Source organism: Hippocampus bargibanti, linkage group LG08 (assembly GCF_051943395.1).
Source record: "Hippocampus bargibanti isolate YZ-2025 linkage group LG08, ASM5194339v1, whole genome shotgun sequence".
Lineage (NCBI taxonomy): Eukaryota > Metazoa > Chordata > Actinopteri > Syngnathiformes > Syngnathidae > Hippocampus > Hippocampus bargibanti.
In genome coordinates this window covers 17,568,876-17,596,583 of record NC_142741.1, presented here as the reverse complement: position 1 = coordinate 17,596,583, position 27,708 = coordinate 17,568,876, and the positions used below count along the sequence as shown (strand labels likewise).

The 27,708-nt window shown below is 40.6% G+C and overlaps 1 protein-coding gene across 3 annotated transcripts in view; it reads left to right on the top strand.

Annotated features, from left to right (window-relative positions):
• Positions 1 to 26,326, top strand: part of dachd (dachshund d) — a 212,087-nt gene extending 185,761 nt beyond the window's left edge. The window contains exons 7-11 of one of the 3 annotated variants that reach the window (XM_089003288.1): positions 13,733 to 13,878; positions 14,958 to 15,105; positions 15,301 to 15,444; positions 17,625 to 17,693; positions 24,298 to 26,326. In XM_089003288.1, the coding sequence (XP_088859414.1) occupies positions 13,733 to 13,878; positions 14,958 to 15,105; positions 15,301 to 15,444; positions 17,625 to 17,693; positions 24,298 to 24,335 (545 nt within the window). In that variant the 3' untranslated portion in view covers positions 24,336 to 26,326. The remainder of the gene's footprint in view (positions 1 to 13,732; positions 13,879 to 14,957; positions 15,106 to 15,300; positions 15,445 to 17,624; positions 17,694 to 24,297) is intronic. The other 2 variants (XM_089003286.1, XM_089003287.1) reach the window with 2 other exon arrangements.
• The last annotated feature ends 1,382 nt before the right edge of the window (positions 26,327 to 27,708 follow it).

The following is a 27,708-nucleotide window of genomic DNA, read 5'->3' as shown; positions in this document are numbered from 1 at the left end:
GTACTAGTATGGATTAGCGCCAGCAGAGCTGCACCCAGCGGAATACAGAACCAGACCTAGACATGTCGAAGTTAATACAGTTACAGTGAGCCGATATGTCCAATACTAATACTAATGTTAATTCTGTAAAAAAATATATATGATGGATTTTCCTCTCTTGTTCATTATTTGATAAAAATATGCCCAGAAATTTCCCCACACATTTGTCATGGGTTCATATCACATGTGGGAGATGGGCATGAAGGAAGAGAACTCATGCTTTCTTCATGCATTTTATTTTTATAATAAATTTCTCAGGGCCGCCCAGTCATTGAGGGATCAATTTCAGCTTTGGTCTCCCTATGTGGGGTTTGCATGTTTTCCTCGTGCCTGTGTGGGTTTTCTCCGGGTCCTCTGGTTCTGCCACATATTCCAAAAACATGCATGGCAGGCTGATTGACTATCCCAAATTGTCCTTAGGTGTGAGTGTGAATGTAGATGGTTGATCATTCTGTGTGATTTGCGATTGGCTGGCAAATGGTCCTTAGTTTGTACAATTCAAATATAACAACAAAGAAAATTTGCTGTTGTCCATATTACAAATTCCTCAGTGTATGTCATGAGACCTCAGTTTACTAAGCATCATAAAATAGACTAGCTGCTTATTTTGTGACCGAAACTGGAGGTGTACGTGAATTCCGTGACATATTAAGCATATTTCCAAGACAAACACATTGCAGTAACGGAAAATCCACTATCCTATTTGTTTATTTGTGAGTTTGTCCCGAGTGCTTCATGATTATGATTTTAATGTGTAATTGCAGCTTGTGTTGGTCATATTTCGGCTGCGCTATCAGGTATGGGCAGGACTCCCCAGTCACCTTTTGCGTTAAGCCGCGTGAGGAGGCGCTCTAATGAATTCATAAATACCAAACAAAAGGCAGTGTAAACAAAGAGTGAGGAATAAATGGCTGGATGATTAGTGGGTCACACAGAGATTTGTGGCGTATACAGTACAAACGATCCCCCTCGGAAATGGGAATGAGTCAGGCAAAATGGCCAATCAATTTTAATCTCTCGGATTCTTGTGTCAATAAACGTTCGGCCGCAATCTAAATCACTGCTTCAATAAACAGTGGAATGTTGTTGCGAGCTCGACCTCAGATGTTGTACTATAATTCTTAGTTCCTTTTGTAGTGTTATCTTGCCGAGGGTTACGGATCGCATTTAAGGCCTTTTCGCCAACTTCTCTCCACAAAGCGGACCGCTTTTTATTGAGGCTTGCTTTAAGAGCATGTCAGAAAAGGCAGAAAGTAAAAGTCCCGCACTCTTTTATGCAGTCATCACAGTCAGCCGAGGCTGTAATCCTCGTAGGTCCGATAATGACACAACCCCCTGCATTTATTACATGGCAGAGAAGTAGGAGGCAAAATGCTGACTTTGAACAAATGAACACTGACCTTTATGCAATAAATATGACACGGGCGGCATAAAAAGACAAGATATCTTCCTCCTGGTTGGAAATCACAGCAGATCCCTCGTTACCATCCCTCTTTCGCCATCTCGCACGTGTTTGGGGATTCGTTCTGTATGAGCACTGGTGAGACACGCTTGTATCCGCCACCTTTAAACGCATGCTACTAAAGTTCAATTTGTAGCTCATAATCTGCTCTGATTAGTCGCGCCACACCTCATATACACGGCGGAAGACAAGGGTGGATCGTTTTCTGTACGGCGCCATTCATGCACGATTAGATTATTTAAGTTGATTCTAATTGGGCCTTCTCCTACCACTTACCGCAATAATGCGCTTTATGCATGCATGCAAATTAGCAACGTCAACATTTGAGTGCATCTCTTTTGATGTCGAATACATATCGATGCCAGCATTGTAAGAGTATGAAAATGTTAACCAACTTGGAGAGATTATTTTCTAGTAGCTGGGTGAATCTATGTACAGCACACATATTGTGGATGTTCAATGAAATAGTACACATTGTGTTTCGGTTACAATGTGTAGCGCTGAACAAGAACTACACATGTTATTTACAAACTGGACTCTTGTACTGAAAATATGTGTTGATGCAATACAGCTACATACGTATCTCAATACACATTTTCTTGATACTTGCACTATGTACAGTTTTTTTAAACAGTTTTGAACGTTTACAGTATACATCTCAGTCTACTGACATTTTTACTATGCTTAGAACATCTTGTTTTTTTATCCTTTCACCCCCCCATCCCATCCCCTTTCAAATTGCTGCTGTGGACTGCAAATGTCCCCATTGTGGGACGATTATGGGTTTTCTGATTCTGATTTACAATGGCATGTTAACTCTAGGGGGTTAACTGGTTCTCACGTCAGCCTTACCGTGCAAATATGCAGTTTGATTCCGGCTTCGGCCTTCGTGTGTGGATTTTCATGGTGCCTCCCACATCCCAAAAACATGCATGGCGGATTAAAAGAGCACTTTAAATTATCCTTGGGTGTGAGCATCAGCCTGGTTGGTTGCTTGTCGATGTGTGCCTGCTCTTGCCTGGCAACCTGTTCAGGGTGTACCCCTGCCTACCGCTCTGAGTCAGCCGCGACCCTTGCGAGGATCAGCAGATTTGAAAATGCAAGGATGAATGTTAACTCAAATGTAGAATGCCAGATCAATAATGTTCTTCATACCCGCGAGACACACCGTGCTGCCGAGTTTCAAGTGAAATGTGCAGAGAATCACATACGGTTTTACCTAATAGAAATGGAACCTGTGTGTGTGTGTGTGTGTGCGTGTGTGTGTGTGTGTGTGTGTGCACGTGTGTGTGTATATGTGTGTGCGTGTGTGTGCGTGTGTGTGCGTGTGCGTGCGTGTGTGTGTGTGGACATGGCCTGAGTGAGCTACTTCTTAGGGTCATTTGTCACATTCACGATGCCAAAGGATTTATGATGTCCATCTGTGTCTCTATCTTCATGCAGCCTTGAGGATACGATTCAATTTATTATTAAGGCAAAAGCAATGGAGTCGTCACAGACATTGCAGCGAGATAGACAGAGAGAGAGGGAGTGAGGGAGTAACAGTCGGAATGGGTTATTAATGGAAAGGCACGGCCATAGGGCAGTTGAGATTTAATGATATCCAACGAGAAAAATATGAGGGTGTCACTCTCCAAAAAGTCACGCTAAATGTCAACATTTTAAGGTGGGCCGCGGCTAATTTAATGCCTGTGCACAGTAATGTTTTGGAGAGCATTTAGGAAAACACGGCCCAGTGGCCAGCCTGATTATCTCACTCACCTTCCCTCCCACCCTCACAAACCTCTGTCTCTCTCTCACTGTCTCTCTCTCGAAATGGCTTTATGCACCAAGCAATTTCATCTTGACGCAATGGGAGGAGGGAAAAAAAAAGTCTGCCGTTTGGATTTTTAAGGTTCGATAACAGAGCAAGTGCCAAATGTTACCTGCTCTTGACTTTGTCCCCCAGCAGGGATCATTTTCTTCTCTCCTTGATGAAAAGGAAATTAGCTTCAATGTGATGAGGCCACATTAGTATGTGTGTGTTTGTCGTTGGATATGTGTGTCTGAGCGTGTGTCTAAGTGTGTGTTTAATGACAGTGTGTTTGCATTGCTTTTCACATAGATCAATCAGCAGTTTACTTTGTTCACTTTGCAAGTGAAGCTGAACTTTCTCAGCCCAAGGACCAATCTGGAATTCAGGTTCCTTCCATATGTACTAAAATGCATTGTCAGTTCTTAGAATTTGTAACTCAAAGTTGTCAATTGTGAGTCGAGCCAAGGTGCATGGACGAACAAGTTTGCTTTGACATTTGATTAACATTGCTGCTCATATCTATCCATTTAGACGGGTCATTCGGTTGAGTCTACTTACCCTGAAAGACGCTTTCAAGTGCAGAGAGCGATTGCAAGATAAGCAAGCCTCATGTGTTTTTTTTTAAGTGCTCAATATGAATGCAACTCCTCTTTCCTGCCCGCATCACTGGCACTTGCAGCGGCCGACACATGATTCCCCTTGACAAGATTTTCCAAATCCATTGCTTTTAAGTGCAGCTGGAATCAGCACTGCGTTAGCTGCTAATGGCTGTCCGAGAGGTCATAACTGGTCCATTTAAAGGAGGAGGTTCTGACGTTAGGCAAATTCAATGCAATCGTGCAGCAAGGTCTCATTTCTATGCTGACAAGCTACTGCTTTTTTACCGCTTCTCCTGCTGGGAGGATCGGCGCTCACAAGGACAAAAGCTTCCACCTGTCAATATATCATTCTGACTGGCCCAGCCCAGTATACCTTTGCCCTCTCTCTCACACACTCTTGTCACTATTTCAATCATTCTGATCTTGTGCCGTCGCCATCTACACATTCATCTCCTCTGCCTTTTTTTTAACTATCCTCCGACACCTCCTTTTCCCCCTTTTTCTTTGTCTGTCTCTCCTCCACACCTCCCTCTCCCCGCTTCAACAATGTCCTGAGGGAGTTGCTTTCAAACACAGGAACCAGAAACATATGGCACATTTTCAACTCCCAAGGTCAATTACAGCTATTTATCCCGAGATTGCAGCTAAATTTCCCAAGGTTTTCCTCCTCTGGCTTTGCCGCAGATTGTGATGCGTGTCTCTCACAATGGGAAAAAATATATATACGTATATCTTATATTTATCGCCGCAAGTTCCAATTGCTACATTGTACGCACATGTAATCACATGAACACATAGATTATTTTTATTTTGTATTTTGTCTACCTATGTAAGGTTGTGTGGAACAAATACTTCATAACATCTGCAAGTTCATATTTCTTTTACTAGATATGTCTGTGTAGACTAGGGGTGTCAAACATACGGCCCGCGGGGCGGAACCGGCCCCCAAGGAGGTTCAATCAGGCCCGCAGGATAATTTGAAAGTGGAAAGATGCATAAAAGACATGGAATTGATATTTTTAATTCGCTGCAATTCATGGATTATCCTCAAAGGGGCGCACTCGTTCCATCACAGTAGAAGACACACCGCATCACTGAGGCAGACAGAAAACAGCAGACGGTGTCAATGCGCCATCTGCTGAAAATCTTTCTGTAGTTGTCATCTGTACTTCTTTGAAGGTGTCGGACGTTCCGCTCCTCATCTAAAGAGCTTCATCAGCGAACTAAAGTTGTGCTGGTAACTCTGGCCCTATATATATGTCCCTAATGGACAGAGGTGGTTGTGCCAGACCTCTGCTCTGATAGGTCCCTGCTCTAAGGTTGGGGGACTACTCCCTGAAGTTAATCTGATTACTACTTTTGTTCTGGCTCTTCGGATGAGGAGTGAAACATCCGATACCTTCAAAGAAGTACAGATGACGGCTGAAGAAACATTTTCATTGTTTTACTAGCTATGTTAATTTTCACATATTTAGTTTTAAGTACAACTCAGATTTTATCATCTGCAAGCACATCCTGATTTATTTCTTTTGGTTCTTATTACCTGCTTCACAAACAGTATTTGTTTACTTTTTCAAATACAGTAATACAACTATTTTCCTCTGCAATGGATCCGTTCATATATTTTTATATTGTTTGTAGGAATCCACAGGACTGCTCACACCACTAATGTTAAAACATCTCAATGCATGCAACTTCACAAATGGTACAGCCTATTATTTAGAAACAAATGTAATAGGGTGGAAGTCTAAGGTTTTTGGAAGGGTTTAATTCTTATATTGTTTTAATTTCAGGTCCCACTTGCCACACATATACGTATAATCAAATGTAAATTGTAGACAAGCCTACAGTATATCACCCTCCAAGTATTTTATATTTATATATTTATTATGTTTTGAATGTATTTATAGTCAAGTCAATGCCTGGCCTAGTGCTTTAACAGCACAACAGTGGAGGAGTGAGAAAATTAACTGGATAGGTAATTCATCACCGCTTTCACGCTGTCAAGGACTACCTCTGCAGCTATTCAAAGCAGGGAGATGGAGAGGGGATAGTTATGGAGGTTCTGGCGGAGGTGTTTAAATCACGGTGTTTCATTCACAATGCATTGTATTTACAATGTTCCCATTTTTATTTGTGGCTCCTATTATCCGCTGAAACAGTTGAGCGTGAAATGCTATCAGTGACAGGAAAGGGGAAGAGAAGTGGGGCAGTGTTGGAGTGACCTGCCCATTTTCGCAGGCGATAATTTTGCAGGCGGCATTTTCACATGCAGGGCTGGACGCCGAAACCACCAACACAGCTTGTATTGGCAGCCTCTCCAGGCCCACAGTAATATCACCTCGAAGCAGAGCGCTCTGTTCCGTCGGGCCGCCGTTCAGTTCACTGTAATTAAGATGAAGACTGCACTCGTCAGGTGATTGTGAGGAATAAACAGCCGTTCATACCAGAGACTGCTTGCAAGAACCATGTGATGAATGGAAGAGAATACGGATCTGCTGATCTATATTTTTGATATTTTATTAAGCTGCCTCCAATTTTAGTTTAATCCTTTTTTTGCCTAAGGTTTTTTCAGGGGAAGGTGGAAATGTTATCTGACAAGAAGCGCTTGAACACTCGTCGGAGTCCGTCGAACAAAACGCTCTGTTTGCTTTTCCCACATCGTGACAGGTTGTTTCCTCGTTGCAACAAAGCCATCCAATATTCTGTGTGATCCAAGATCGTGCCGAGCTCGGGGTGCCGGCGGAAGCCTGACGCCTGAGTTTGTTAAAGCAATAATTTATGATTAATGCCAGCTCGGAATCAGGTCGACAAAGTGCCACCGGTACGACTCAATTACAAAGCATGCTCTCCGAGAGGTCTGTTAACATCCCTCATTGACATGGCGATTTTATCGGGGGTGAGCGATGTCTATATCAACCTAAGCGCCGGCCAACTCGCGGCGTTTTAATCTTTCATTAGGTGTTTTATGGAGATGAAACGAGACTTTCATCTTACTCTAAAATACATTTACTTCACACAGCGCACAAGGCTCAAATTATAACCGAGGGTGGCCAAACTTAATCTTTCCCAGGAATATCCACTTTTTGGAAACTATAAGATTATATGTTTGAATCCAAATCATCTCTATGGTACGTGCCCTGCAACTAGACCAGGCATGGGCAAACTACGGCCCGCGGGCCACATATGGCCCGTTAGGCTTTTTAATCCGGCCCGCCGAACTTGCCCAAATTATAGTTCAAACAGTGTCTAAAACTCATGACAAAAAGAACAACAGGGCAGATAACTGAAAAGTTGCCTGTCCCATTTTTCACAACTTGAAGCACAAAGACACAACTAATCACATTAAAAAAAACATTGTAACAAAGTATAAAGTTTTTTTTTTAAATCAAGAATGCACCTACTACAAATGCTACCTTGCTTAATTTACGGTAAATGTGCATGGCTGTAGATTTTGCTGCAGTAGTCTATTCTCATTGCGGTGCACAATACAAGATTTGCATTGCTTCCTACGAGCCACTAAGCCCCTTTCATAAGTCTCACGTACACTTTACAGTCACGGTTTAATGTAAATTTACGTTTTTTTAGCGTCACATATGTTGTTAGCTTCTTTTGAATCTTTCTTCTGGGCTGAGGTTCTGTGCATCTATTTTGGAAAATGACATGCAATTGCACGACTTTATAACGCTTGCGAAAGTCCGGAAGAAAGAAGCAGGCTTCTGATTGGCTGCCGTGCCGAGTATGCAAATTTCAAATGCAGGTAGTCTATGTTTGTGTGCTCGGCGACGGTACACGTGTTTTGTTTGTGCGTGGAGGCGAGGGCGTCAGTGAGGAGTTTGTTGAGCGCTCGGTCAGGACAAACCATCGATGATTTGGCGGAATTTAACACAAGTAGGTATTATTGAGCTTGAAATTTCGTTGTGTAATAATATGTTTTGAATTTTGAAAGTGATTCCATTTTTCAATAAATGTTGATTTCTTTAACTTTGCCCCTTCGATGGAAACTTATTAAAAACAGACGCAATCTTGATAAATCACAGTGCATGTTATTTTAATCTATTTCCATTTCCTCCTCCAAGTATCTGCGAAATAGTATGTAAACGCCATATTCCTTGAGACAAATTTATTAACTGATCAGGGATATCGATGAGAAGGTTTCTTCAGCCGTCATCTGTACAAAAATGAAGGTTTCGGACATTTCGCCTCCTATCCAAGAGGCTTCGTCAGCGAACTAAAGTCTGACTGGTCGTATCGGCCCCATTTATATATCCCTAATGTCCAGACCTGGTGGCGCCGGACACAGCTATGCCCATAGTGGCTAATCTTTACATGGAAGAGATGGAGAAACAGGCCCTCACATCCTTCCCAGGGACAAAACCTAGACACTGGTTTAGATATGTGGACGATACTTTTGTCATAATTAAGAAACAAGAAATTCAATCCTTCACAGATCATCTCAACTCTGTAGACTTCAACATTAAATTTACTCGTGAGGGCATTCAAGAGAACCAACTAGCCTTCTTGGATTGTAAAGTAATTATAAAAGAGGACAGAGCGCTAAAAACAGAAGTCTTTAGGAAGGCTACGCACACTGACCAATACTTACTTTTTGACTCTAACCACCCTTTACAACATAAACTAGGAGTTATCAGAACCCTCCAGCATAGGGCTAAACTAATACCAACTAGCACTGAAGGTAGAGAAAAGGAGTCAAAACATATCAGGAGAGCACTCACTAACTGTGGGTACCCTCAGTGGTCATTCAACAAATGTCAGAAAGAAAGAATAGCGAACGAAACCAATAATTCTCAAGATTCTAAAAGGAGAGGAGTAGCAGTACCGTACATTGCAGGAGTTTCTGAAAAATTACAAAGAGTCCTTTGGCAACATAAAATTCCTACTTATTTCAAACCGATAAACACGTTAAGGCAAAAATTAGTGCATCCAAAAGATAGGCTACCAAATGAAAAACAAAGTAATGTAGTTTATTCCATACATTGTAAGAATGAAAATTGTAAAGAGCAGTACATTGGGGAGACTCAACAAATTATCAAAAAAAGACTTTATCAACATCGCAGGGATAATACTAGTGGGCCTCAATCGGCAGTACATTTGCACCTAAAAGCTAGCAACCACTCATTTGACGACAATGAGGTTAAAATCTTAGCGAAAGAACATAGATGGTTTGAAAGGGGGGTAAAAGAGGCGATTCTTATAAAACAACAAAATCCTTCATTAAACCGGTCTGGTGGTGTGAGGTTCAATTTGGATCGTTCATACAATAGCCTGCTCAGGCAAAACAGGTTAGGCAACTTTCGCAATGCTGATGAGGGTCGTTATGCTGATGAGGTGATACCGGGGGGAGTGGGGGTAATAGGCCAATCGTTAGTCAGGAATGTAGGAACAATCAGTGGGGCCACAGGGGGGGGTCCCGCGCCCCCCCAACCTGAGAGTAGGGACCTATCATAGCTGTGTCCGGCGCCACCAGGTCTGGACATTAGGGATATATAAATGGGGCCGATACGACCAGTCAGACTTTAGTTCGCTGACGAAGCCTTTTGGATAGGAGGCGAAACGTCCGAAACCTTCACTTTTGTACAGATGACGGCTGAAGAAACCTTCTCATCGATGGACCACTCCTGTACGACTGAGAGCTTACACAGACTGATCAGGGATATTTTTCACATTTGAAAGACAGTTAATAAATTGGGTTGTAGTGTTCTTACTGTGCTATGAGGTTTGTACATACTACATTTAAAGGACAACCGGCACCATTTTTTGTTTTTGTTTCCCACTGACATCAGAAAAACGTTTTATAGCATCTAAAATACCCAAATCAGGCAGGCTGATATTTTTAGTTAAATGAAAAACAAGAATAAAAATGACTTCAAATGAATCCGGAAATGGTCAGTTTCAGAAGGTCCCACCCCCCTGTTCGTGACGTCACGCCAAGACGTCTTGCCTTTGATCGAGAATCAAAACAATGGCTTCAGATTCGGAGAAGATGTTTTCTTGTTACTCATCCAGTTATGAATATGATTCAAATAGTTCTAAAGAGGAAAGCATAAATGTTTGCAATTGATTCAAGGAGTCCTCCCATATCAATTCGAGCCGTCAATGACAGCAATGTAGCACCCAGAAAATGCAGAAGATTGCGCCCAAGCTCCGTTGGAAATGGGCTGATTCGTCAGCTGGGAATTTGTGTCAGCGAATATCAAATAGTTGTCTTGGTGCAACACAACGATTCACCATCGCGTTATTTATGTGTTTTCTTTCTAATTTCACCATCAACACGGATCAACACGAAGTTTTCAGACCAAACAAAGTACCCAAAATGCATTGTATGTCGCTTTCTCGGTCAGGGGCGGTCCAAACGTGACGTCACATGGGGATCGTCATCAACTCGAAAACAAGACTTCATGAATATTCAGCGCAAGTCTTAAAACGTAAACTATAGCTATATGCTGTGGAATCTTTGTAAAATACGCTCAGTCGAAGTCATTTGAAGTGATTTTATAAATTATGGACATAACTTGTTCGGAGTATTTCCGGCCCAAACACTCCCTCCAAATGCTCCTGGCCCGGCCCCTCTGTCAAATTTTAGAACCCAATGCGGCCCGCGAGTCAAAAAGTTTGCCCACCCCTGAACTAGACTGTTGATGGGCCTTGCCAATCGACTCTTTATGTGGCTTCGCATTCAGTGGATGTTCTGTTATTGGACAGTCACCATATTGATCATTGATTATTAGTTTTTTAGTCTTTTGTCTTCAAGATGTCGCCGCGAGAGTGGCTGCCTTTCCCGCAGCTCATGTATTTTGTTTTTGTACTTCTTCCTTTCCTCTTCCTTCCATAATTTTCCTGCTGTGAAATGTAAATTTCTCCACTGTGAGACTAATAAAGACTAATCCAATAATAGCAGCATCATTAACTGTTCATGATTTGACATCAGTCTCTGTACTTTTGTTTAAAAATAAAATATGTGTACCATTGGCACGACCTCATCGTTTTACACAGCACCAAAGACTGCTCATTGTTATGGATGACTGTAGGTGCCCAAAAAAAAAACAAATTAAAAAATATCCATATTGAATTTGGCGTGGTACAGTAATCAATGAGTAAGCACGTCGGCCTCACAGTGCAGAAGTGCAGGTTCTGATTCCAGCGCTGATCTTCCTGTGGGGAGTTTGCATATTCTCCCTGTGCCCGCGTAGGTTTTCCCTGGGTACTCCGGTTTTGTCTAGGGACTCCTGTTTTACCCACATGCTCGCATGCATGGACCAAATTCGCTCTGTTTAACTCATTCCCTGCCAGACATGCAAAAATATGTCCACGTCAGTGCCAAGGTTTTTGTCATTGTCACTCGAATTCCAGGACACACAGAATATTGAGTTTTAGGACTACATCAACATTCAATCCAGCGTAAGAAACCTCAGACTCTCTTCTTTCATTAGAAATAAAGAGGCAATTCCTAAATTATATGGGTCTGGAGTAATATGAGGTGCAAGCAGAGGCGTCTGTCCAAAATACAATACATACATTCTGGTTTACATAGCGCTTTAACAACAGATGAATCAGCAACAAAGGGCGAACATGGAAAAAAGGGAAATGTTGCCCCCTTCTGGAATGGAAAAAAAATATCTCAGAGGCCATAGCCAGCGCTTTATCGGCACCCAAACAATAAAAATCTAAACAAAATTCTAAACAAATTCGGGAATCATCTTATATTTTCACATTTTCATTTCCCGAATAAATTTGTGAATGGCAGTGAATGAGTTAATATGTCAGGACACGCTCACAAATGAGATTTAAAAGCGACCAAAGTTTCTAACTGCAGTTTAATCTCCCGGCATTGAAAGATATATATTTTAGTTTTTGAAAGAAAATGACTTCCCCTTGAATGAAATCAGAAAGGTTGCATGTTTCCTCCACGGACCTTCACCGCCTTCTCCACAGGAATGGTAGACTCAAAATCCAAATAACAAGACTAAACTGTGAATCCAAGCACTCCATTTTTTTTGGCGCCAGACATGTTTCCAGGGCATTTTGCAGATGCTCCAAATAATCTCCAATGTTTTTGCTCAATCTGCTCTGAGGATGGGCGAAATAAATACTTTAAACTAATTAATGTAGCACCAGCTGTTCCCAGCTCTTGGCTGGCATCGCTTGAATGTTGATGGGTGGGTGGTGAAAGGAGGAAAGGGAGGGAGGGAAGGCGGGTGTTGTTTGTACACCATTCCTCTGTTGCCATATAATCACAAACGAAAACTGAAGTCCACATTCCAATCGAGAGTGGCACTCGGAGCGTGCAGATCAGGACAAAGGAATCTTAATTTGGATCAACTCTATCAGACAATCCTTGAACTCATTGAGACTGAATAAACAGCACCACTGCTGATTATAAACAATGGCTGTCAATACGGCTTTTAGACACAATCAACGAGCAATTCTGCACTTTTTTTAACCATATTGATAAACGTTCCTATCAGAAATATTTCGGGTTTTTTTACATATCTTATATAAAGTAGGATCATTATGGATATATGTATTTAAAAATAGAAGCACAAAAATAATCATATGACATTCAAATTAAGCATAATACATTGTCTATTTACTTTTGATTTAATTTATAAACAGTTTTTATTGAAAAATTAAGACTTTCTATTGAGGATCTTTAATGATTAATGGACATAAAAAATGCACATTAAAATACAATTTAAACCTTTTTGTTGGGTAATCTTAAAAAATACAAATATATTAAAAAAAAAACATTGCAATGCCTCATTTTATGCAAGCCTTCAATTGAATGCAACCAAAAACATTGCAATGCAAATATTTTTATTTCATTTGTTGCATTTAATAAAATAATCTTTATTAAATTTCATTTTTAACTCAACTAAACATCTACTTAGAAAATATCTAAAATCAGATGATTCTGTGTGAAGCCACCTGACAAGTTTTAAACATTGCATCATGTAATTTCTTTTTTCAGATGAATTACAGAATTACAGAATGAATGATAATTTAATTATGATAATGGTTTACATTGTTATGTTGTTCAAAATATGCATGGATTGTACCCATTTCCGACATTTTAGACAAGATTTGAACATGGTTCCAACGTATTCCCAATGCAAACAATGCACAAAAAAGTCTTAAAAGGAACGATAATAATGCATTGATTGTCAAACCTTATCAGGAACCCCTCTCGCTTGAATTTATTTACTGTAGCTCTTAAACGGTCACTTCACTCCTGTGGAGATTTCTTCGCAATGAATTGTCTCCTTCCTTACAAAAATAACACAACCGGTGTGTGCGCTGTCTTTGCTTCCCATCTTCTCTGTTCTCCTCCGAGGCTGGATTACAGATTGCGGGGGGTATTAGCCCGCACATTTTGCGCTGAGAGGAGCATGATGTCATTACCTATTTGACAGGCAGTCGCATGCGTGCAAGCACAAAGGAAATGCGTTTCTCTCGGGGCTCGAGGCGAGTGGGCCTGATTTTGTTGTCCACATGATATCGCTTATATGGAAAAAAACTGGAATTTATGTCCGTCTTGATAGTGTTTATCCCCCACTCTGGAATGCTGAGGAAAAGCAATACAAAGGATTCTCACAGGGACCACTGTGGTCTATTTGGTAGAGTCCAGGTGACTATAGAAGAGACTTCTGTTAGGACAGTGTACTGTGGAGCCTCGACAATCAAACATAATCTGAGCATCTCAAGGGGTTTCCTCTTATTTGATCTGCTCTTTTGTCTTTTTACTGGTGAGGATAAAGTGGTCCAGAAAATGGATTCATAAATGGATGAATATTTAACCTGATTTGACTTTGTTTGCAGATGATAACCTGATGTGCACGCCAACAGCGAGGGACAGCTACGAGCGGTTGTCTCTGGCTGGACCAACTCTGCCTCCCGGCTTCCCCTCACCCTTCCTCTTTCCAGATGGCCTGTCATCAATAGAGACTCTCCTCACCAACATACAGGTACAATTTGTCAACCACAAGTCATGATGACCATCCAGCCATTAAGTCATTGCATCCATATTCTGTAGCGCTTGTCATAATTTTGATCCTGGATATGGTTGAAAGCATAACTCAATTCCAACTGACAAAGCACTGTGGTAGAATTTAGGAATCGCACAGTTTGCATTTCTGGGTTTAATAAAAAAGACAGTAAATAGACATTTTCATGTACATTGTACCCTATCATTGAGATTAATTAAGTGTGTCACAAATTGAATTGTAATCACATTATTGAGGGAGGGCGGTAGGAATCTCAAAATTCATCAGCCCCAACGTAAGAAAGATAGAGCCAATCCCATCTAACTCGGTTGAGAGTTGTCGAACACAACATACACATAAATACACCCAACAATACCAAACAGGGCTACAAGTACACATTTTACAAGAACCTTTGTAAAACTAATCTGGGACTACGTACTATTTCTGGTACTCGGTACTATGCAACTACAATGTAGCATTTGTGGTACCCAAAACTTATGGCAACTTGTACAATTCCTGGAACTGTGTACTATTTCAGATACATTTCTTGCATAATGGCCTATTTCTGGGATTTAGTACAATTCAATTTACCCAGTAGTATTTGTGGTACTTGGCAAGAGTACCAGGCACTCTTCTCTGGTATTATTGTCTGTTACCCGGAACTATTTTCAAATAGTCTTCTGCTACCAGTTATTATTTTCGCTGGCATTCTGCTACATGGTAGCATTTCTAAGACTGGTTGTGGTGGGGTTTGAAGTGTGCAAACAAGATACTTTGTGGGTAACGTAAACCCCCTCTGGTCTATCAGTGGATGATCATATTTGTCATTGGTCTCTGCTTTAGTTCTGGATGCTAGAGTATTATATTCCACGGCCTGCACCGTGCTCCAGCGGGTGTCAGTCTCCACTTGGTCATTGTTACTGTTTAAAATCATCCACGTGGGAGTTGTCATAAATTGTGTGGATGTGTGTCTGTGTGTGTGTGTGCGCACGCGCGTGTCGATATGCGTGTCCATGTGTGCGTGTGTGTATGCGTCTGTTTCTCTATCTGTGTGTTTGCAGGGCCTGCTGAAGGTGGCCATCGACAATGCACGGGCTCAAGAGAAGCAGGTTCAACTGGAAAAGACAGAGCTGAAGATGGAGCTTTTCCGAGAGCGAGAACTCAGAGAAACTCTGGAAAAGCAGCTGGCCATGGAGCAGAAGAACAGAGGTAAGCAAAACTGTCTCTGTCTCTGTCTGTTCATGCATGTATGTTCAATACACATTACTCTAATATGCCCTTCACTAGATTTAATATTGACACAAAACTGCTTCTGGATAACAGACAAACAAACAGTGGGGGATTTCATTCATAACATATGATGCATGCAAGAGGGTATTTGATGTCTGTGCATACCTCCCTCAGCGATTATCCAGAAACGTCTGAAGAAAGAGAAGAAGGCCAAGAGGAAACTGCAAGAAGCTCTGGAGTACGAATCAAAAAGGAGAGAGCAGGCAGAGCAGACCCTCAAGCAGCCGTCGCCCACCGACAGCATGCGTTTACTTAATGGTCAGTGACTGAAAATAATAATATAATCCAAAATTCTGTTTTTATTTTCACCTCGGCCGATGAGTGAAATCTTCTTTTTCAAATATTGATTATTAAATTACCTACTTTAAATTAACTCAATGCCATTCCTGAATTTATTCGGGAATTGAAAAAAATGACGTAGAGCGCCATTCCTGAATTTGTACGGGGTTTTTTTCTTGCAGGATGGTGCAGATAAAGTGTTGGTCAGACGTCTGGCAATTTTTTTCCCTCCCGCGAGGGGGCAGCATTTGCCTATAGTACAGCCGCCCCCACTTGTGCTTCATATTACTCCAAACCCATATAACTTACTAATTAACTCTTTTTTTTCAGATGAAAGAAGAGTCTTTGGTTATTAAGGTTTCTTATGTTGCATTGAATGTTTATGTAGTCCTAAAGTCTTTTGTGGGTCCTGGAATTTGAGTGAAAATGACAAAAACCCGGGCACGAGAGTGGAAACATCTTTGCACATGTCTGGCAGTGAATGAGTTAATTTACTATATTCATGTTTGTTTAATTATGTACAATGTCTTTTTGTGAACATATTTTTGGGGACATACCCCGATTTTTTGGATTGTTATTTTTTATCCCACCAGTTTCCAACATTGACCTAACATTCACCATACATGCAAGCTAAATGTTTCTCCCCACAGGAAAGCTAACATGCGTAGTTTCTTCCAAAAGCAAAAATCCTCAGCTATGTCAGTCTTGGAGTGATTTTTCTCACAATTAATCTTTCAATAATTTTGCTACATTTAGGTGATTTACTTTAATGGAGTGTTCACCTTTTTAGTCTTTGTATGAACTAGCAGTGCAAATAAAGGATGAGTTTAATAATAAGTGTTGGTATATCCTGCCCATAAAATGTCTTTAAGGTGTTGTCGTGAAGTGTGTTATATGGGATACTTTCGGATATTCAGCTCGACTCCCAAACGCCACTCTGAGTGTGTATTTTGAGAGGCAGCATGCTGACATCACATTTCCATCTGTACTGCATGAATCACGGCGCACACCCTTTCTTCAGTTGTGGTACCAAGGCCATGGGCTGGCATCCATTTTTTTTACATACTAGTAAACCAAAGTAATATTACATCAACTCTCCGAGTTTCTGAAAGTTATGTTTGGAGCACTGTTCACTAGACGTGCATTTCTAAAATAATCTCTCAGTATGGCTTTGTACATGTTAGGGTCATTATTCATGAAGCAGGAATCAAAAGTAAAAACAAAAAGATTCTTTAATCTTTGGGATGGCACAAAATGTGACTGCACCCCGAGGGGCAGGCAGGGGAGAAGAGCCAAGAGGGAGGAGAAAGGAGGGGCTTGTTGGGAGAGCTTTTATAAAGGCGGACAGAATATGACATGATGACAGGAAGTCTGAAAAAATAAAACAATGTGTAAGGAAATAGAAAAGATGTTTAAAATGTGTTTGTATAGTGAATTGCCTTAACGGTACATTTTAACCACAAGCCATCAATTACCTGAAATTGGACTAAAATATGGTGCAAGGATTCTCATGAAAAGTAACCTCAAATTGTGTGTATATATTTTCTGTACATCTGAACAAGCATGAAATGCCATTTGGACACCGATCCCGCACCTACAACACAATATGAGAGACATCTCGTACGTTCATTGAGCAATCAGTCATGTAAGACGTATTACACAAACATTATCATATATTGTATGGTGGGAAGAACCAAATGAGTCTGCGGTACAAACACACAAATGCACTCACTCCTCATCGTGGAGCAACCGCATCAGAGAATGATAAGTGGCATTAAATAATTGATCTTAAAATACTGTCAAAATTTCTTCAATACTGCTGAGGGAACTTTTTTACTGAAATCATTCGGTTAGGGAGAGGAGTCAAAACAAGGTGTTTATTTATTTGAAGTGGATGCGGGCACCTGCTGACGAACTGAAGCAAGGTGTCTATTAAGTGGACTGTTTTGGCTTTATTGTGAACGTTTTTTGAAGCTGCCGTTTTAAGGGTGAGTGACTCCAAGCAACAGATTATTATAGCAAAAGTATATCTCATGTTTGCCGCAAGGCTATAAGCCACTACCGCTCGTTCCGAGTGAACGATGCGTCGGCACTGCTGCCATTGCGCTGGACGGACGGCGGGAGAATGTTTAACGGCGTTGATCTCTTTTCTGCCACAGACGCTCTGACCCCTGAGATAGAGAGCGACCGCAGCAGCGGAAGAACAGATGCTGAAAGGACAATACAAGGTACAAGGGCTCATATGAGACTATAAATCTCTTTATTTCTTCTCTTCTTCCTGTAGACGTGGGCGCACACACACACACACACACACACACACACACACACACACACACACACACACACACACACGCATGCACAGACGCACATACACACGTGCAGTCACATGAACACACACTCATGCCCACACACACACACACACACACACACACACACACACACACACACACACACACACACACACACACATACATTTAATGTGCCTGCCGGTGGGCCATCACTTTTCACCATCTGGGGCAACGTACTAGGTCAAGATCATCGCTTCTCTTTAGTGACAATGTAATGCTCTCAAGGAGAAAACAAAAAAACAAAAGCCCTCAGTAGAAGTGGACAAAACTGTTTTTGATTTTGGCGGTGGTTCAATGTTCCACTTTTCATTATAATGAACTAAAACAGCATTAATATGCTATTGCCAAAAATGGTAAGGATATGGCAGTAGATACTCAGTATCTACTGCCATATGATGATTTATTGACACATAACCTTCATCTAAATCATTTTAACGGCCAGCTATCTTTAATCTAGGTAAAGCATGACAGTTGACTTTTCGGCAGAATTTTTAAATACATTTTTTATAGATTTTAATCAATTTCAAATTATTTTATTGACCTTGAATTGCTGGGACTTCATATTCTTTTTTAAATATTGACAAATGCACAAATAAACCAAAAATGTCGAGATTATGATGCCAAAACACCGGATTATACAATTTGTCTTTGGAACCAATCAGAGACTTTTTGAGAAATTGAATCCCTCAAAATAATTTATCTATTGGCTATCCAAGAGAACCCTTCCTGGTCCACGGAGAATGATGTAAAGACTTTAAATGGAACTCATTTGGATTCTTATGTGGAGATTGTTCCATCATTAGAGAATCAACTCGAACAAAAAAAAAAAAAAAAAAAAAAAAAAAAAATCTACACCATGTGACTTGTGTTTTGGGGTTAAAATAATGCAAATTGTTGACATCAGGATTTGGACATTTGCTCATGTGATGAAAATCAATTTTGTAAAATACAGACTTATGCTACGAACAAACAAATATAAAAAGTGACACACAAAACAAGCACGTAACCCTTTCACCTCCACCAAGGGTGAAAACATCTCCATGCAATCAAAATCACCAAACGGCATGCCTTGTGTGTGTTAGCGTTCTTTGCGGAAGCAGACACGTTTGTTTACCGCTCAGGAAATACTAATGAGTCATAAAACCACCAAAAGCGTCAGAATCTCCCCATTGGTAGCAATAAAAGAGGCCAAATCAATCCATTTTATGAATAAGCCTTGTGCATTTTTAATGCTTTGTTTGTTTGTTCGCCTCCAGGGCCGAGAGGGAGGCTCGGTAAGGCTTTTTTGGGGAAGAGTGCACACCGGTGATAACCTCAGTGGGCTCTCTGCTATTTGTGTTTATGCACACACAAGGCACTGTGCTAAAGCATATTCTATGACCACGCCAAAGACATGTCACTTTAAGATGTCTTGGGCCTGAGGTGGACAGAATTTGTCGTGGACATCTTTTTTTCTCCCCAGTCCGAAAACTTTGATTTGTGGAAAAAGCCAAATGCAGTAGGGAAAGAAAAAAAAAAACACAAAACGTGACTCCCCTTTTCATTAAATGTCATTCATCAAACTTTGATGTCAAGATTTACGCAGATGCAAAGGTAACAAACACATCCAAAAGGCAGAGGTGTGCCTTTTTCAACAGCTAATTTGTCAAATTTTGATTTTCATTTCAAGGCAAGTTATTCATGTCATAGTAGTTTATGTTAAAAATCAAACTGTGTTTCAATGCCCAACACTACATAAGTAAACTCGAACAAAACCAAACTTAATAGTAATAATCACATGCATATTGCATAAAACGATGTCATTTATTAGAATGTAATCTAATATATTGTAAATATGTAAACTATGACTAATCAAGCCCTGTCACACAAAGTTCAGAATTTAAATTAATATTACATTTTAGGACTGCATAAACATTCAATACAGCATTAGAAAAACCTTCTTTCATCAGAAAAGTTAATTCCTAAATGATATGGGTCTGGAGCTATATGAGCTTGAAATAAGGGTGGCCGTCCAAAATTCAATGCAATACATATGTATTGGTTTATATAGCGCTTTAACAACAGCTGAAGCAGGAACAAAGTGCTAACATGGAAAAAAAGGAAATGCTTGTTGAAAAGAAAAAAAAAACATTGTCAGAGGCCATGACCAGAGCTTTATCGGCAACAAAGTCTGAAAAAAAAGAACTAATTTGTCAATAGCGCTCCATGTCATATTTTATTTTCAATTCCGGAATACATTTGTGCATGGCAGTGAATGAGTTAAGAGTGGCAGTTGTTTACAAAAACAAAACAAATGGGACTCTCTTGTATCCCTAGCATACAAAGCTTGTCTCTCACTCATACTGACTACAACAATATAGTTATTTTGCACACAGTTTGCTTTGTCATCTTGTTGGGACGTTTCAGAAAGAGCATGAAAAACACCAAATAGGTGAAGATTCCAACCAATAAAACTGAGGAAGTTGCCCGGTAGCCGAGTGGTTAACAAATCACAGTGCAGTGGTACTGTGTTTAATTCCACCTCCGGCCTCCCTGTGTGGAGTTTGTGCGGGTTTTCTCAGGGTCATTCAGTTTCATTCCAAAAACATGCATGGCAGTCGTATTAAACAATCCAAATTGTCTAATTTAAAACAGATTCTTTTCTTACAGACAGTGTATTGTAGGTGTTCAAATACCTGACATGTTTCGGCGTATACTTCCGCCTTCGTCAGAGGTTTCAGGTATTTGAACATCTAGAATACACTGTCTGTAAGAAAAAAATCTGTTTTAAATTAGATATCAAGTAGACAGAAGGAACTTAATACAACAATCCAAATTGTTCCTATGTGTGAGTGTGTGCACAGATGGTTATTCGTCTCTATGTGCCCTGCATATAGCAGAAACCGGTTCAGGGTGGCCCCCGCCTACTGCAGAAGACACGTGACGCTAGTAAGGGTAAAACGGTTCGGAAAATGAATGAATGAATAAAACAGGATAGGTTCCAAAAATGAAACTGCAAACAGGCGAGAAAAGAGTGCTTGCTGCAGCGGTACGTCCTCTTGACTTTGCCCATCAATGATGCCGGTCGGTTGCGACTTCCCTACGATCCTAAAAATAAAATACAGTGCCCATTATAAAACAAAGTTACTGTGTTGGATGAGCAAGCAAAATAAATAAATGAAGATATGAATGAATAAAAGAAATACTGTATTTTTCTGTTTTTTTTTCAATTAGAGAAGCATTTGTCTGCCAGCATTGTTTTCTCCTGTGCTTTCGTCTACCAGCCTGGCTGTATAATTAACCCCCGATGGCAAAAAAAGAGGTTGATAAATTATACACAGAGGGAAATAAGTAACAAAATAAAGAGGAAAGGGGGCATGAGGCTTCAGCCAGAGTGAATATGTTGGGTTATTCTCCTTGCTCAGGGATTCAAGAAGTTGGGGGTGGCTAATAAGTGCGTCATTTTCAGCAAACTAATTATTTCTATTTGTCTTCTGTCACACTTCTCAAATTCTGCAATATGAACACAGTCGGTGTTTATTAATTGCTTTTCGCTGTTTTGAACAGCTTGCAAGAGGGAGCAAAAGTCTTTTGGCAGACAGGGCGGGCACCACCAGCACCATATTGGATATCTTTGCACACCATTATCACCAATTCCATTTTTTCTTTGTTGTTGGCACCATCATCGTTGTTATTGCTATATTTAACATTGAAACAGTTCAAATTAAATTAACAATTAAAGGAATTAATGTCAGTGAAGTAAAAGAAAGGGAAGGGGGGAAATGGCTGTAATTAATGAATCCCTTAATTGTCTTCATAAAATATTTGCATGGGCATAATTTGCATGGGCATAATTTACATGTATTAATTAATCTTTCAAAGGTTTTTTTATGCTGAGGCCCAAAAGAAATCCTTTTGTTTTATTTCGCATCTAATGAAATATGCATTCTCTTTAATGAACTTTTTTTTTCAATTCCATTTGAACGCAAAAAATACAAAAGTTTTAACTTGTTTTAATTGAGGCTGTTTCATCAGAACAAATTATCATCCGATTTTTCAACATTTACACAAACATTTGCAAATGGATTTATGCCTCATGTTTAGAACGGGAATAACTGAAATAATAAAGGGGAACTGTGTGAAAAAAAATACATGTTCAATGTCAGCTCTAGATATTGACTAAACGAAAACATGTAAAACAGGATCGCCACCCGACCCACTTTTGTTCGGACATGACATTTAAGTCCATTCATGTCGAATGATAGTGGCATCTGTCTTCAAATATGTTTTTTATTGAATAAAAGTGGCAAAAAAAGAAAAGAGGCATATTTGTCTTTGCATCAAAGCACAAAGTCATAAAATGTGGTGATATGTGCTTGACATTGGTCACTATATGTGTGTTTTTTTTTTTTTATCAATATTCTTCTTGAAACCACAAGATTTTTGCACGGCAACCCAGATTGAGACAGGTCGGAAAGTACCCTGTGTACCAACTGGAAGAACAGTAGATAAGGAGACTTGGTGGTGGAATGGGGAGGGGGTGCAGGAGTGTATACAGAGAAAGAGATTAGCAAAGAAGAAGTGGGACACAGAGAGGACGGAAGAGAGTAGACAGAAGTACAGGGAGATACAGCGCACAGTGCAAGTAAAGGTGGCGAAAGCCAAACTGGAGGCCTACGATGACTTGTATGCTTGGCTGAGCAGCTCAAACGGAGAGACTGATCTTTACCAGTCGTGTGATGGCAAGATGGAAAGAGTTCTTTGAAGAAATGATGAATGAGTAAAATGAAAAGGAACAAAGAGTAGAAGATGTGACTGTTGGGGACCAAGACCTAGCAAAGATGAGCGAAGATGAGGAGGGCACTGAAGAGGACGAAGCGTGGAAAGGCACTTTGGTCTGATGGTTTACCAATGGAGGTATGGAAGTGTCGAGGATAGGTGGCACTGGTGTTTCTGACTGGGTTGTTCAACAAGATCTTAGATGGTAAGCAGATGCCTGACGAATGGAGACGAAATTCACCGGTGCCCATTTTTAAGAACAAAGAAGATGTGCAGAGTTGTAGTACCTACAGAATAATAAACCTGATGAGCCATAAATGAAATTATGTAGCCACAAGAGGACACGAACCAGTGTCTTATTGTGCCGGTCCCAAACCCGGATAAATACCTCGGTTGTGTCAAGAAGGGCATCCGACCTAAAAGCTTGGCCAAAACAAACATCATGCAAATCATACCTCTGAAGATGGAGAACACTGATCCGCTGTGGCGACCCCTTGAAGGGAAAAGCCGAAAGGAAAAGAAGAAGCCATAAATGCAACTATGGCAAACAGTAGTTGAAGCTAGACTAAGAGCAGAACTGAACATTTGTGAGCAGCAATATGGCTTAATGCCAAAAAAAGAGTATGGCAGATGCAGTGTTTGCTTTAAGAATGCTGATAGAGAAGTACAGAGAAGGTCAGAAGGAATTGCAGTGTGTCTTTGTAAATTTGGAGAAAGCGTATGACAGGGTGCACAGAGAAGAGCTGTGGTATTGCATGAGAAAGTCTGGAGTGAAAGAAAATTATGTCTGAGCGCTGCAAGACATGTATCATGAATGTAAGACAGTTGTGAGGTGTGCTGTCAGTGTGATGGAGGAATTTAAGGTGTAGGTGGGACGCCACAAGGTGTCAGCACTGAGCCCCTTCTTATTTGCTATGGTGATGGATAGGCTGACAGACAATGTTAGACAAGAATATCCTTGGACGATGATGTTTGCAGATGACATTCTGATCTGTAGTGAGAGCAGGGAACAGGTGGGGGAGAAATTAGAGATGTGGATGAATGCCCTGGAAAGGAGAGGAATGAAGATCAGTCGCAACAATATGGAATATATCTGTGTGAATGAGAAAGACCCAAGTACAAGAGGGATGCTACTGGGAGAAGAGATAAAGAAGGTGGATGATTTTAAGTACTTGGGGTCAACTGTCCAGAGCAAAGGAGAGTGTGGAAAAGGTGAAGGTTAAGAAGCGTGTCCAGGCAGGCTGGAACAGCTGGATGTCAGGTGTGATGTGTGATAGAAGGGTTTCAGCTAGGATCAAAGGAAAGGTGTATAAAACGGTGGTGAGACCAGCCATGATGTTTGTTCAGTACCACTGAAGAAAAGACAAGAAGCAGAGCTGGAGGTAGCAGAGATGAAGATGTTGAGGTTTTCTTTGGGAGTGACCAAGTTGGATATGATGAGGAATGACTATATTAGAGGGACAACTCATAGTGGAGTCTTTGGAGAGGATGTCAGAGAGGCCAGACTGAGATGGTTTGCAAATGTCCTGAAGAAAAAGAGTCACTATATCGGAAGAAGAATGCTGAGCCTTGAACTGCCTAATATTGGTTTCGAAACAGGTACTTGGAGAACTCAGAACTTTTATTGGTTGAAAAAGTGTCGCCTCTTGAGTTTAGGAGGGTGCTCATTTTTCTGACCCGTCTCAATCTTCATCGCCGGTGGCTAATTCTCATTTTTGTGTTACAGATGGCAGACTCTTCCTCAAAACAGCCGTGATGTACTAATAGCGCCGACAGGAGCTACCTACTTGGAAGAAACCATGTGGGAAAAGGGCGATTAAAAGAAGAAAAATGGAAACAAAGGATTGAAAAGATTCCATTTCCATTCCATTCGAAAAGAGTCCATTTCCGGGGTGATTTAGATTTAGGGACGTTGAGAAGCTGCTGCTTGATGGGAATGCTAGAGGAAGGTGTGATTGAATGTCGAATAAGAGCAATGTTTTTTCCTCTCCATGGGATTTGTGATATTTTCGACCTGGGGGTAAAAAAAAAATATTAAAGTGGCTTTGGGTCGTGAATGTTGAGCACAGTCAAAACGTTGGCACCGACTCATCCATCCAGAGCACTGAAGATTTCTTTTTAATAGCAGTGGCAAGAATTAGCCCATTTTTGTATTTCAAATTTTAATTTTCAGACAGAAAAGACGAAAAACATCTAGAGAAAAATTGGTTTCTTCGATGACAATGCAATCAAGTTTCCCCTCTCTCACTGTTGTACATACATTAGCAAACAGTGATGGGACAACTGGAGCATATTGATATGTGTGTATTTATATATAGATAAAATGTCATGCAGTAGAACTAATGGGCAAACAGTACAGCTGTTTATATCAAGTTCTCTTTTAGGGGGGTTGTTTTCTGTTGTATTCCTGAGCCATCCTTCTTTCCTATAGCTGCCACTTTTTTGAGAAAGCATGCAGGCATGATGTAAATGTTTGTCCTGGAATTCTGATATTTAATAATAAATCCTATATTGTGCTGAGCAAACATTTAGGGTTTTACTCACCATCACACAAAAAAATGTTTCAAATTGAAGACTTGTACGCTCATACTGTAATCTTTGTAACACAGGTGATATTTCTTGGAATTTTACTGTACATTTTGGATGATTTTGAATCCTCAAAATCTGCACCTTTTTTATTTTCTTTTTGTTCTTTTTTTAAGACGAACAAGAAACTCAAAAAAAATCATTCATTGTTTGTGCAACTAGTCCTCTCTGGAAAGATACCACCCTCCTTCCATGACTTTCCCGATGAATCAAAAGTGAGTATTTGTCCTTGAAAGACTTGTAAACGTGTGTGTATATTCTTACAGAAATAACCTAATGTCACTTTTGAGTGTGTGTGTGTTCGAATCAGAAGAAAAACAAAAAGGAGTCTAGTGTGTGTGTGTGTGTGTGTGTGTGTGTGTGTGTGTGTGTGTGTGTGTGTGTGTGTGTGTGTGTGTGTGTGTGGGTGCGTGCGTGCGTGCGTGCGTGTGTGTGTGTGTGTGTGTGTGTGTGTGTGTGTGTGTGTGTGTGTGTGTGTGTTTTATCGCTGATAACATAGCTTCTTTTTTTTCCCTCTTAAAATCATTTCTTCATTGTAATTACAATAATGTTGACAATAAAACCATGTGAGCGTGAGAAAGGGGGTGCGCCCTCTCTTTTTTTCCATCAATGTAAAGAGTGGGTGAGGGTGGGGAATGGGTTACCAAAAAAGAGAAAAATGCAGGTATGCTGTACTGTAGAAAATGACTGAGCATATTGTTCTTCTTTTGTATAGCATTGAAAGAAAATGTATAATCCTTTATCCTTCTGCAGTGTTTTGGGGATGGGGTTGCGCACCTTGACCTCGATGTGTGTTTTTTAGGCTAATTGGAAACCCACAATTTATGTAAATGCGGGTGTGACCAAGCGGACTGTAAATAAAGTATTCCCTGTGTTCTTTCACGTGTGTGACACTGATTGGCCACAATGCACCAGAGAAATGTTTCCTCAGCTCATCAAAGCTCATACATGGTCCATTTAGTTTGTTAAAAATTGCACCAAACTTGTCAGATTTTTTTGTGCTTGGGGATAATAGCTCGTACACGGGTTTGCATTTGCATTGTTTTTACATATGACATTTCACAGTTATGTGCTACCAATTTCTTTGCACAGAGGTGTAAAGCTATGTCAGCATGCAGCTCATATGTAAGAAATATAAGAATATACTGTTCGTAGCAGGGCATCCAAAAATCATCGGCCATTCTGTTTGTGTTACAATAACACTCTTGATGATACATAAATGGTTTCAGTGTCTCACGAGCAGCCTGTTCATCTTTCGGGAAAATATACACCCAAGTATTCCCTCACTTATTGATGCACTCATCAGCCATCATGGGAGCATAATGGAGATGTTTGATCGTTGTGATTACAAAAGGAGGCCGATCTATGATGAAGATGGAAAAAAATAAAGAAATATAGATTCCCTTGAGAGAGAAAGCGAAGAAAGAGCGAAGCAAGCGTTCGTCTCTTTTCCCACCGAGTAAAAAGGTGTCCGCCCCCCTTTACAAATGAAACTCAATTTCACGCCACATTATCCCTCCCTGTTCTTTTGCCTGCCTTTCATTTTCATTAAGACCAGAGACAATCATAAATTAATAATCACTGCCGAATGTCTAAGCCCAAGCAACAGTGTATACCCCCCCCCCCCTCAAACCCACCCATTTTGCGGATCCCCAGACCCCCATCCGTTGGTTCTGTGGACCTCCATGTTCATGCTTGCAAAATGTTAATTTAGGTAATGTGGCCGCGGCCCTTGTCAGATGAAAGTGTTTTGTACCTCGCCTAATACATAATGGTCCATCTGATTAGATGACACCGGGTCTATCAGTACGTCCTAATGTGCACACGTGCAACTGCTCCGCCTGCACGCTAATAGAGTTGAACTGAGAATTACCTCTTCTGAGGCTTACCTTACAGAATAAATAAAACATGGTGATGTTTGGAGCCTAAAAACAACAAATTCCGCTTATTAATAGTCATGTAAACATATTTTCTTCCTTCATAGTATTATGGCTAATTTGGGTGGCAGGCTTTAAAACCGCATCTAGCACCAAAGTAAGTGTAATACCAAATCAATGAAAAGGTTTCTTCAGCCGTCATCTGTACTTTGAAGGTGTCGGACGTTTTGCTTCTTATCCAAGATGCTTCGTCAGCGAATTAAAGTCTTTTGCTGGTAGTTTCGGCCCTATATATATCCCTACTGTCGTGACGTGGCGGTGCCAGACTCTGCTATGATTGGTCCCTGCTCTCAGGTTGGGGGGAGCAGAGGATTACTTCCTGTGGCTACACTGATTACTTCTATTGTCCTGACTGATTACCTCTATTGTCCTGCCTGAGTATGAGGTCTATGACTGGCCTGATTGCCCCATTTGCTCAGGTATCACCTCATCAGCATAAATGAGCCTATGTTGCCTAAGAAGTCTTTTGTACGAACGATCCAATTTGAACCTCACCTCACGATGGCGACTTAGTGAATGATTTTGCTGTTTTATGAAAATAGCTTATTTTACTCCCCTTTCAAACCATCTATTTTCTTTTGCTAACCTTTTAACCCCATTGTCGTCAAATGAGT